The sequence below is a fragment of the Hirundo rustica genome, chromosome 18 (assembly GCF_015227805.2).
Source record: "Hirundo rustica isolate bHirRus1 chromosome 18, bHirRus1.pri.v3, whole genome shotgun sequence".
NCBI classification, from domain to species: Eukaryota; Metazoa; Chordata; class Aves; order Passeriformes; family Hirundinidae; genus Hirundo; species Hirundo rustica.
Window position 1 is genome coordinate 2,831,258 of NC_053467.1, and position 12,879 is coordinate 2,844,136.

At 45.6% G+C, this 12,879-nt stretch overlaps 1 protein-coding gene across 3 annotated transcripts in view; it reads left to right on the forward strand.

The window, feature by feature from the left end:
• The window catches only part of OGFOD3 (2-oxoglutarate and iron dependent oxygenase domain containing 3), a 49,994-nt gene that overhangs the window by 28,626 nt on the left and 8,489 nt on the right, over nt 1-12,879 (forward strand). Inside the window, exon 9 of one of the 3 annotated variants that reach the window (XR_005703555.2) lies at nt 7,376-7,511. Coding sequence is in view for 2 of the 3 variants with exons in the window: in XM_040082002.2 (XP_039937936.1) it covers nt 7,376-7,515 (140 nt within the window). In the remaining variant the exon portion in view is untranslated. Of the gene's footprint in view, nt 1-1,132; nt 4,403-7,375; nt 7,559-12,879 lie in introns of those variants that run through there. The other 2 variants (XM_040082002.2, XM_040082003.2) reach the window with 2 other exon arrangements.

The window sequence follows — 12,879 nt, forward strand, 5'->3', positions numbered from 1 at the left end:
CAACAAGGAAAAAAAGTGACAAAGTTGAGGTCTACAGGGGGGTAGATGTCACTGAAAATTGTTTCCTTTGTATTTCCCTGCAGTCTGTATTGCCTCTCTGGACAGAGGTTAGGTAGCAAATTGAAGGCAGCTTGTTTGTGGAAGTGCAGCTGAAAATTCGACAGGGGTAACATTTCCTGAGAGTGAGCCTTTTGGGAATAGTGACTTTTTCTGTGATGTAGCTCTGAGTACATCTTAAAAGAATTCACTGCTAAGGGGTGGTTCTGAATTAAACCTAGGAAAGCAAGAGCAGGGAAAAGCAAAGCCTTGGATTTAGTAAATTTAGTCCTCCAGTGTTTTTGTTTGAGTAATTAAATGCTGCATCATTGCTGCATAGTGAAATGTCTGTTGTTTCTGCTGCTTGTTAAATATTACTCCTTAAAATAACAGCGTTTCTTCATCTAAATTGGGGTCACATAAAATTTACAGCAGTGGATCCTGTGACTGGCACTTGCATGTCTTCTTAAATAATGATTCCTGTGGATGAGGGAAAAAGTGGATTCTCAAAAAGTCAGGAGAAGAAGTGGTTACCTCTAATAACATTAAGATCTTGCTTGCTATCAGAGGTTGTTACACACTGTTGAGTTTGCAGGTGGCTGCTAGGTGACTTTGTGACCTGCCTGAGCAGCAAATGACCACTCCAGGCACAGAAAGCGATAGCAGACACTCAGTGCAGTGCTGAGAAGATGCCCCAGCTGCCTGTAGACCTGCTGAGGTTTTGTCATTGAAGGCTTTTTGCCACCTCTGTGGTGTTTCCTGCTTCTTTGGTTTAAAATTAGAGCCAGGACCAGAAGGGGAGCAGGGAGGAAATCAGTACACTTTGCTGACAGTCACTAGAGTTGCACTTTTTTGGTTTTTGAGGCAACTACAAACTGGCTTCCATGTTCTTGGCTTCCTCCTGCCTTTTATATTTATCTTTGATGGGATTACATCTCCAGCTTGGTGGCACAGCGGATGAATGGATGTTTTAAACAGTAAAAAGCTGTCAGAGCAGTGTCAGCTGGCAGCAGTCTGTGCTGACTGTGGGCTCTCAGGTCCAGGAGCAGCTGAGTGGCAAACTCCACAGAGGGGTTAAAAGCCTTTGTCTTTGCAGGCCGGGTGTCGTTTTTCACCTCTGGGTCAGAGAACCTGCACCGGGTGGAGAAGGTGCAGTGGGGCACTCGCTTCGCCATCACCATCTCCTTCACCTGCGACCCTGAGCACGGCATCGGGGACCCGGCGCTGGGCTGACTGCTCCTGGCCAGGGCCTGGAGGAGAGCAGAAAGGATCCATCTCCTGGAACCTCACCTGCTCCTAGAACAGCCCAGCTGTGGGAACACGCCGCCACCCCCTTGGTTTTCACATCTCCTTTTCCATAAACGTTGCAAATGGTGGATTAAGGGCTGTCCTAAATTCGATGCGTTCTGAAAATGGTTTGTCTTCGTGTGCCAAAGGAACAGGCTACAAAGAAGAGAGAATGGGCTCCACGAAGAAGAGAAAGCGGGCTCTTCATTTTTTCAATACTTTTTAAAAATTCTTCAGTTTGAAAGAGACAAAAAATCTTTTGGGCCATGCCCTGGCCTTGACTCCCTGGGTGCTGTTACCTGCTTCAGTTCTTTAGTCTCTTCAGTTACTGATGTGTAGAAATTCTGACCCAAATTAATTGAGCCAGGTGAGTGTTACTCTCTAAGAACACTCCTTCTGTTGAGAGGGATGGATCATCCTGAGTGTGGGATCAGTGGGGAATACACCAGGGTTTGGCTACTGGGACTTGAACTTTTTTTAAATTTAATTACTACTGATTGAATATTCAGGAAGTCCCTCAAGAGCTATTTTTGGACTTCTCTTTTCCAGTTTAGCATGAAGATGTTTTCTGTTAATAAGGACTACTGGTGTTTCCTGAATATTAAATTGCAGGGACTTCCAAGAGGAGCTGTGTGCATTGTAGCAAACACATGCATAATCTTGCCAAATGCTTCGGGATTTTTACTGCAGTCAAAGATTTCTTTGGGTCAAGAGGTTGATAAATAAACAGTAGAAAAACCTAATTTTTTTTTCTCAATCAAATTCTGAAGTAACCATGTTGATTTGGTTTATTACCTGGATGTATAATTTCTATGAAACACTGAAAATCTGGGAATGTGCTTCGATTTTTATTTTTCTTTTTAGTTTTAAGTTTGAATTTTAAAATGTACCCTTTTATGGAAGTAATAAGTATTGGGAGGAATTACACTGAAGATCCATATAAAGAGGAATGATAAGAGGACACTTGGACTTGAGAGGGCTCTTATTGGGCACACCAGCAAGATGAGTCCTCTGTAATTTCATTTCTTTGTTCTGAAACCTGAAAAAGTCTTCCTTGTTCCTGCTGACAAGGGAGAATTGTTAAAATGGCTGGATGCAAGGAAATAATAAAGTCAGTTGGGTTCCGTATTGAAATACTTGTCTTAAAGCCTGTTTATTCTGAGGAATTTGCATTACACCATGTTTTCAGTCCATGTGAAGGCAGACCGAGATCACCAGCAGCTTTACAGGAATGAACTTGATTCCTGCCATTACCCTGAGATTTAAATGTAAGCTTTTCCCCAAAAATCCCTGATAGGAATCTGAACATGAATGGAGCTCTATCTGCTGGTTCCTCCTGTCGTGCCAGCTGTGAGTGGCACTTCTGGAACTGCCCTCTGTCAAATCCTGCTCAACAAAATCATCTCAGACCGTGGGGGAAATCTCAGCTCACCTCCTCTTGGCTTTTCCTCTTTTGAAGATCCTGTGTCTTGTAATAACTGCTGCCCGTGGTTCATCTCCTGCTGGGAGCTGCTGGACGTTCAGAAATGAAATCGAGCTGGTATTTATCTGGTCAATGTGATCACCAAACCTGTCACCTGTAATTTGTTGGGAAATTGTGCACTGTACGTGGTAGGAGAGCTCTGGCTTTTTTCCAAAGAAAATGTTTGGTATGTTTTAGTGCTACTGATATTTTTCTGTTTCGAGCTTCCAATATGCAGCCTCCTAAAAGCAATGCCTAGATCTAGGGAAAATTTCAATGGCAAATAAGGGAGTGAAGTGCAATCTAAAAGTTTCTGAAGGTAGCCTCCAGCAGGAAGCTGTGACTGCAGAATGCTCCTGGGGCAGAGTGGAAGATGAATTCACTGCTTAATAGGAGCAAACTTGGTTTAATTTATTTTAGGCCACTTAAATATCCTGAATAACTTTTTATTGAGGGCCCCTCCGGATAAGGACATATAACTGAACTTGCAATATATTGATTTCTGTCCTTCTTGAGGCTCAGCTGCCTGTTGCTACTGGGAACTGATTCTTAGAACTCTGAGTACTCCAAGGGCAGGATTTGTTGGAGTAGCCTGAATGTGGTGCCAAGCTGCTGCAGAGAAGTGCTCTTAATTGAACAGAGGTGATGACAGAGCAGGGCTGGAGGTGTCCCAGTTGTGTGAGGACCTTTGGAAAGAGCCCTTGCACTTAAAATAAAGAAAGGTCAGTGCTCTTGCAGTGTGAGCAGGGGCCGAGCCCTGATGTTAAAATTACAGCTTTGCACCTGGGAGCAGACTTGGTACAAGTGTCTGGGAATGCTGGTTTGTATTTTGAAAGGAAATCACCTTTGAGCAAAGGGGAAGGCAAAAGTCCCAGAGTGGAATGGTAAATGCAGCAGGAGAGCAAGGCAGATTTGACTCCCTGCAGTGAGATTGAGTGGAGCCTCCTGGGGACTTCTGTGAAGTTGTGCTATTAAATCCATATTTCCATTCAAATGCTTTGTGGAATATCAGGAGCTTTTGAAAAATTGACAGGTTTTGTGGTCAGAAAAAAAGTGTGTTTTGTGGTGTACACCTGCCTCTCAGTCCTGTAGCATGCATTAATTTTTTATTTTTTTTTTTATCCCCTGTGATTCAAGGAACTCTAGGTGGATTCCTTGGCATTTCTCATGTATAACATTTTCATTGTGTGAGCACTTGTGGAATCATTATGGCTTTTAATTCCCTGTAAGTCAGCTGAAGGTTTGGGAAGATTTGTGTTGAGATTTTCCTGGTATGTATCATCCACCTGAAATATTCTGTGGTCCATCTCAGTCCATTTCAAATCCAGAAATGTTTACAAGGATACCCTATTTACAAAAAAGATTTTAATCTGGATTTAGAGCAGAAATTCAGCTTCATGTCTTACTTATTTTTAATGTCAACAGCTGGGTGCTTTAGGGGGCTGTAGTACCTAATAAAGTGCACATTAAAATAAAAGTGGCTGAAAAGGCATTGATGATGACTCTGCTGCCAAAGAAATCTGGTTTTGTTTCTTCAGTTGCATTTCTTAGTATTGCATTGCTCCTTCACAGCTTTCCTTTCCCCAGTAAATAAAGCTGATACTGTTTTTAATGTAAGAGTTCCTGGTGTTCCTTCTCCATCCAGATACCCTTTTGCAGGGGATTTTGTTCTCTCTAACCTGCTCAGGGGGAGCTCTCTGCAATATTTTTGTCTTGTCTAAATTCTTGGGATAAAGCCAGGAGATGCTGCTGGAGGTCAGGGCTCTTTGAGTGGGGAGGAATAAATCCAACCAATCTACCTTCTCCAGGGGAAAAAAAAAAAAAAATCCTAACTCCTGTCTTTCCCTTTTTGAGTCTCTTCTGTGGAAATCCAAGCAAACACTCCAGGAGCAGCAGAAGAGTTATTTCAAAGAGTTATTTCCTTTCTGAACCGCACGTGGCTCTGGCACACATGGATTGTCTCAGGCTGGGAAAACCCAGCCAAGGCAGCGTCCTGGAGGGGTGGGAATCCTCTGCTCCCCATGGAACACCCTGAGGAGCTGGAGCTCTGCCTTGCTTTGGTCCTGGGAACGCTCTGAGCAAGCTGAGAGCTCGTTTTACATGGCTGAACCCTGCTTTCAGCTCTCTCTTCCTGATGGTTCATTTCTCCCCAAAGTCTCTGTGTGGCCATTTTTTATTTTCTGTGAGTGCTGGTGGCTTTGGACTAAAGTTTTTCAGGGTGGGCTGTGCAAAGGAAACAAAGAGCTGTCCAATTTCCCGAGTACACCTCTTTGAGTGTGTCCATCATCTGCCCTCAAATCACTCATTTCACCTCTCACTTCTGTCCCAGCACACCTCAGCCTTGAGGCAGCAAGTTCTGACCAGGGGATAGAGCTCAGTGCATTTTTTATCCATGGACTGGCTTGCTAGCACTGCAGAGGAGCTGGTTTTCCCTCTGATCCTTTTAGCCCACACGGGGTATTAATCCTTATGAAGGATTTCTAACTCAATTTTTGAGATTTTTTATTCCTCAGCATTCATTTTTTTTTCCCCAAATACTTCTATTTTTCTTCTAGCGGAAGCATTGTCCATGTTTAGACCGATTATTTCAGAAATATTTATTTCCATCTTGCCTGTTTTCTGTAAAGCTGAAATAATGACAAGGTATGGATCAGTTTTGCTTGCAGTTGAGCATTCTTGTCTTTTCCTGGACAAGGAGCAGGGAATTTTGAAACAGATACTCGAGAGAGTGAGCCAGACCTTGGGTTCACAACAAGAAATTCCTTGCCTGAGTAGTTCTCACTCTGGAATCAATAAAGCAGCCTGGAAGTACCATCTCCTTCATTTTTGTAACATTTCGATGCATAAATAAAAACATCTTGGTTTACTGCTGGGGAATCCTGAGGCTGTCCAAGGATCCCAGGCTGGGTGAATCCACGAGCTGCCAGGTCAGATTGATTGTTCATAATGAACTGCACTGAAACCTTCCCCTTTTTTGAAGGGAATATTCTGTTTACAGGGAGAAGCTGAGATTTGTGGAGCGTTCTTGTTCAAAGTTTCTGGGAATTTCTTGGAATGGTCCTCCAGCGTTCAAAAAAGCTCATTTTACACATGGCTACCCTTCCTCTCCTTTTATTAACAGACCACAGCAGCCCCTCCAAAAAAGCACCAACCACGTTCCTGAGCCACGATTTTTCTCTTCAGACACCTTGAGGATTTGTCTCTTTCTCGTTCCTCGGTTTATAAATTATTTTAAGCCGTTTATATAGATAAACACTTTGCTGCTGACTCCACAGAAGAAAAAAAAAACCAACTCGCTGTTTTCCTTGAGAGAGCCTTTCCCTGGCAGGAGAAGGACTCTGGGTGGATTCCTACCTTGGAGGTGACCTCCTCAGCATATTAACTTGCCAGCCAGACCATTAAATCTCGTGGGGATAAACAAAGGCAGGTCCTGATGGAGTCATTCCGCATGTCTTGGCTCTGGCTGGTGCTTTCTTCCATTCCCTCTGGCGGGGAATTGTGTTTATTTCTGTTACTCAGGAATCCTCCCTGCATGATGGGGCTTTAGCTGAATCACCTCGTAAAAAGAAGGCCACGTTTTACCAGGTGACTCAAAACTTGAAAACTTGAAATAAGACAAAGCCCGTTTAGTCCCCGAACTTCTCAACACAAAAGAAAAGAGAGAAGCGATCTTGCACTCAGATTATTTCTGCGTCGCTTCGGGCCATAAACGCGTGTTGTCTTGGTTTCTTTATTTTAAAGGAAAATAGGAATTTGTTGGAGTTATTCCTTTCCACGGGGGGATGAATCTGATCAAAATAAACTTTGACTAGCAGGGAAAAAGCAATACTGCAGGAGTCAGCCAAGCAGAGGGGGGAGTTCAATTTAAGCTGGTGTTAGGCAGAGAGCAGCGACAGGAGATTTCTCCCTCGCTGACATTTTCTCCTCCTCCTCCTTCTCACTCTGCTTTTTTGTTTTATTAGAAGATCAGACAACTGGAAACTGAGAGCTTTCAGGCAGCAAAGCTCCTCCTGTTCAAACCTTTGATAAAATTCTCAGTAGGACCTCTTGATACCCATTTGCTTCAGCTCCTTATCCTGTCCATCCTCTGTTTGGATTAATAATGAATATGCTAAAATTAATGTGCTAAAATAGTTAATATGCTAGCATAGTTAATGTGCTAAAATAAGTGATGCTGCATCCACCTATTTAAAAATGATGAATTGTGCTTTTTTCTGCGTTTATCTTGTGTATCAAATGGGGTTTTTTTAAGTGATGGGGTCCTCCACACACAGCTTGTGTCTGTTGCTCCTTTTCTGGACAGAATTTAGACTTGTAAATAAGAAATAATCCAAGAAGAAATTGAAACGGAATTAATAACTATACAGAAGTGTCCAGGAAGTTTCCCCTTGGGGAGAAAAAAAAAGGAAAAAAAAGGGAAAAAAAAAAAAAAGAGAGGGAGGTGTTGAAATATTTGTGGGTTTTGGAACTTAATCCTTTAGGGGGGCTGTAAGGAATCTGCACCTCAGCACTCTCCACTGTACTCTGCTTTTACAGGCTTGCACAGTATCTGGAAATCCAGTCCCCTCCCTGCCCATTTTCCCTTTCCAGGTGCACATTTTCATGGAGACCTCGATCCCTTCAGACCACGAGCAGGAACAAATCTCCTTTCTCTGCCTCGGCACCAGCACAAGACGAATTCCTGTGGATTTCTGAGCGGGGCTCTTCCCACCTGGAGCTGCCACAGGTGATGAGAACTCACTCAGGTCACATTTAGCTTGAAGCCTTTTCCTCTCAGCTGCTGCCTCTGAGCCTTTTCCTCTCAACATCTGCAGCCTGAGACCTCTTGACTTTGTTTTCTGAACGCCTTCAGCACCTCCAGATGGCCGTGAGTCAGTGAATTCCAGCGCGCCGCAGAAATTAGCACGTTCGGTACAAGTTCAACGAGTTTTGACTCTTGCTAATTTTTCACTTAAGGCTTTGGAGCAGGCTGCTAACACTTCTCCTCTTCCTAATCGTTCTCTTTGAATGAAGTACTTCGGCCATAAAGCATGCACAAAAGGGCGGTAATCAAAAAGCTTTCCATAGCTGAGTTGTGCAGGGAGATACTTCGGAGATGTTCAGGTCTGAATTAATGATTCCATCCTCTGTCAGGCCAGGTTTGTGATTTGCAGGATCTGGGCAAGGCAGAGGTGAAGATGTTTGGTGGCCCAGCTGCCCTGGAGGGGGAGGTGTAATAATTCTGTAATTGTGGTGCACTGGAAAGGGTTTCTCTGTTAAATTTACAAACGTGGCAGGGTCATTAGGAACAGCAATGGCCTCTTGTTAGACCAGATGACAGCACAAAAAAACCAGAAATCTTTGAGCCTTGGAGCCCTGTTTATAATGAATAAAACCGAGGGAATGAGTCAGTGGATCGATTAACTTGAAAAGCAGGTATCGCTGTCTGCCTGTCCCCTGCACAGGGTCAGTGACCCCTGGGTTTATTTCCTTCTGGCTCTGGATGGATGTGGGGCTGGGAGAAGGTTCAGCCACTGCCTGCTCCAGACATCCACACCTACGAGCTGCTGAGGGCTCGTTTGTACCACAGACGAGACAAAGGATATTCCAAATCTTGTAAATTAATAAGATTTTAGTTCTCTCATAGCAACACCTGCTTGCTGAATGCATTCTGCATAGTCCAGCTTCCCCAGACTGTATCACTTCGGAGACGTGGATTTTCCAGTTGTGTCCCAGCCTTGTGCAATCTGAGCCAGCTTTAGTCATGGAGCATGCCAGGGGCTCAGCTTTGCATCAGTGTGACAAGTCAAATCTGTCTCTAAATCAACAGCCTTGAAACTGAAAAAATGATTATGCTGTTGGGAAGAACACAGGTGTGGAAAGAATGCTTGGCTTAATGAGTTTATTTAATCTCAGGCTCCTTCGTAAGTACCAGCCTGACTGTAAATACCCAAGTTCTTTTTAGAGATAATAGCCAAGAATGCTTCCTAACCACTGGAGGATTTACCATTCCTAAACACCTAAAACTAATCAGAAGTACGAAAACTCCATAAAACTGAACGTTTTGCATCATTGGTGTGTTGGAGCTGGGAGCTCCCTCTGGGCTGGGCACGGCCTGGAGCCAGTCCTTGGCAAAAAAAGAATTTGTGCAAGAGCCTCAGGTGCCACGAATCCTCTGCACTTCTGCAAAATAACTTCGGGATTATTATGATGATCCTTGAGGTTTTCCCAGTCTTTCTGCTCCCTGGGGACTGTTCCCATCTGAGAGCAGGGGAAGGTTCCTGGCAGGGAGCTGCAGACCCCCCCTGTGTCCCACGGGAGCTCCAGGGGTGTCAGCCTGGCTGCCCTGTCTCCTCTCTGGAGACAGCTACTCTAAACACTGGGGCTGGTGTTTATCCTCAGGGCCAGGGCTCCATCAATTTGTCCAGTTTATGTTGGGAGGAGACGGTAAAACCGGCGCTTACAAGAATTCTGCCTGCACCCCCTCCAGACAAGGAGAGCCTGGTGTCCCCCCGCCCTGTGCCAGGTGGGTGGTGGGACCACCCCAGCAGGAGGTTTGGGCTTTGCTGGGGGCTGCAGGGTTTGCTCTGGCTCTCAGTCCAAGAGGCAGCGAGCAGCTGGGATGGGGAGGACGCATCTGGACGCTCCAAGGAGGTGGTGGTAGAAGAAAAGTCCCCGTGGGGGGATTGGGAGAGGAGATTTGGGCTCCTGGTGGGACTCGGCAGCACCTTGCAGCTGATGGGATGAGGTCTCACCTCCTGCTGCTGAAGAGGTGCTGGGAAGGAGCAAATGCTGAATCTGGGTGACATGGGGTGCTGGATGGTGCTGACATCCCAAAGGACAGGGATTGAAATCACAGGGACACACAGGATGGAGAAAGGGAAAAGGGAACTGCTGTCCCAGGGCCTTCGGCTGAGGGTGGGACCCCTCTGCAAGCAGAGGCTGAGATGGGCATTTAGAGACATTTCACCTCGTCCTGGGGGCTGAGGTGAGTCTGCAGCACTTCTCCAGCCATCCTCTGCTGCCAGGACTCTGGAGCTGTTGGCTTTTTGTAGCTTTGTGGGTAAAGAGAGGAGGCTGGTGGGAAAGCAGTGCCCGGGCGTGCCGTGGAAAGAGGCTTTGGCAGGGACACTTGGCAGGAAGAGAGGATCCTGACAGCATTGCTGCCATCCTCTTCCCAGCACAGGAGCTCCAGAATCCAGCAGAAAACCTACAGGGACCGAGGCAGCGTGTGGCTCCACCCAGAGAACCCTGGGGGATGCCCAGTGGGAAATCACTTAACACCTGGTGTCAGGCACCAGCTGCTTTATTGAGGTGCTGTTTAATTGTTTTGCTACAGCAGCTGCCTCTGCCTTATTAATTTAGAAGAAATCACTGACTGAAAAGGCTAATTCTAGCTCCTACTTTACCTTGATGCTTTTTCCTTTGGGGCAACGGGTGATTACCCCCTAACACTCCTCTGCTTGAAATCCCGGGATCTCTTGGAGATGTGCCTTGTCCTCTTGTTAAAAAGAAAGGGATATTTAAAATCACCTAGAGCCCACCAGGAGCTTCATCTTCTCAGCAGCCCAGACTCAGAATGGGCGAGCTTGGGTAATTCAGGGCACTTTGACAAGATATTCAGTTGAGGAGCCAGTGGAATACTCCAGGAGCTATCATTCAGGTCATTTGTCCTGCCTGTGGGAGAGTTACAGCCCTGGAGAGGTTTGGATTCCATTTCATTCCATTCACCAGTTTTGTAACCACGGGTAACAGCAGAGCTGACGTGGCTCTGCCCTGCTGCAAGGAGGCTGTCATCGTTGTCAGGTTTGAAAATCAACCTGCTTTGATGACTGTTCTGTTCTGCAGCATTTACCCTACAGAGTTTGCCCTGAAAAAACCTGTTTAAAAATTACTTCCCTTTTATATTTGCAGTATTTGAACTGAAAGCAAGATTAGAAGAAGTTCAAGGATGCCTTTCCAAAAGGCTGGTGTGTTGCCACAGATACAAGATCTGGGTTGTTCTAATGCCTTCTCCCTTGCAGAAAAAATAAATTTACTTTGTTCTGAAGTGTGTTAGGAATGATGAGGTTCAGAACAGACTCTTCCATCCTTCCTACAGGATCAGAGGAGCCGTGACCTCTTGGAGACTTTGAACATTTGTCACTTTGGGAGTGCAACGGAGATAAATCTGCCCGTGGTCCGTAAGGGTTCCAGGGCTTTGCTTTTCCTTTTCCCTCCTTTATGAACATCTTGGGGAGAACAGATAGAGACAGCGCTGGAGGCAATCTTGCCCCTGATGTACTGCAGCTGTGTTAATTACCAAAGAGTGGGAACAGCCTTGCCCTCACAGCCGTGGGTGATAAGAGTGATAAGGTGGTGGTCAGTCAGTTGGAGTCTGCTGGTTGTGCTGTGAAGAGGAAGGGACAGGAGGTTGTGTGAGGGGCAGAAAGGGTGAGACATCGTACAGGGGTCAGGCAGGGACAGGCAACTGTGTGGGGGACAGGAAGCAGCGAGCTGAAACTGCAGGAGAAAGAGAGAAAGAGCCAGAGCTGTGTGAGGCTGTTCATAGGACTGCAACATAGCAAAGGTGTGGAAGGCTTTTTAAATAAGATGGGACTGCAGTGTAGAGAAGGTATTTTAGGTAATGAGATACTGATACTTGAGGCCCCCTGAAGTTTTTAAAGAAGCACTCTTGAGTGCTGTGACCATCTCGACGATAAACATCTGCCACTGACTTCCATGCTGGGAGGAATGTCCCCTTTCCATCAGGATGTGCCAGCTGACGGCCACATCCCATGGGCAGCAGTAGTTACACCCCACTGACTGTGCATGAAGAATATAATGCATAAAAACAATCTAGAAGAAACTATAAAAACATTTCAACAACAAGCCCAAAGCAAAAGAATTCTTTTAGATCTACTAACTCGTTGTTTAAAATGAAGCTGTACTCCTTGTGAGTGTAATGCTGCTTCCCATTTATGTCCATCCTCAAAACTCTTCCCAAAAGTCCTCAGACACAGCAGGCCTGCCTGAATTCACACACAGACACTTGACAACCCTTGGAAAACAGTGAAGACATGAAAGTAAGCTGGAAACACTTTTCTTGTCTCAAACCCTGCCTTGAAGACTCCCCATAGCTTCTGGAAGTCAGTCCAGGCTTCAAAAAGCATCCTCTGGATGCTAAACCTGCTTTCTAAACCTTGAATTACCAAACCCCTCAAACAGAAGAAACACTTGCCCAGCAAATATGTTGGACCAGCAGCAACTCAAAAACCATCAAGGGCTCCACAGGTTTTTCTGCTGCTCACATTGCCTGGGCTCTGTGATGCACTCAGGCTTTGCTGTAATGTCTGTTTTTAACCCTGGAGGAGAGTTTGGTCTCAAAAGTACCTGAGCACTTACAGGTGGGCTGCTTTTAATTAAACATCTTGCTGGAGACTTCAGAGAGATCTTAATTCAAGCTCAAGTCTGAGCTGGGAGGAAACAAGGACCAAAGCCATGGCAAAGGTTCCCAAATCTGGGGAAGGTGAGCACTGTTTTGGAAGGCTAAATTTAGCAGTGATTAAACAGGCTCTTAATTAACCAAATATCCCTCGTGCTTGCCTCTCCAAATCATTCAATAACAGAACAATTATAACGAGCTCAGCAAGTAATTACTCTCCACTCCTCGCCAAGCGCAGCCATGGAACCCCCCAGCTGTTAATGTGCTGGGAAATGGAAGTCCAGCCAGTGTGAGTCAAATAATTGAAAAGCAAACAGGAAAAAATCCTCCCCAGGTTCCCAGGCAGTGTCAGGAAAGCTGCTGCCCCGTGCTGAGTGTCCCTCCCAGGGTGAAGGTCCATCAGGGAGGTGATGGGCGTGGGCTGGAGCTGCTTTCGTGGGTGCTCTGGCAGGATGGAAATGTTCCTCATGGTTATTCTGCCTCCTGAGGCTCTACAGAGCCTCCCTGGGGGTTGAGGGAAAGTTGCTGGGATTGTGAATGTGGCCTTTTACTGACCTGAGTTCAACTGATATGTTGAACAAGAACAAGCTCAAGTGCACTGAATCATTTTTAAATGGTTTTTCAGGCAGATTTGAAGATGCTTCACATGCCCTCCTTTTCAGGCCCATCAGTTTTATCAGTTCAGCTGCCT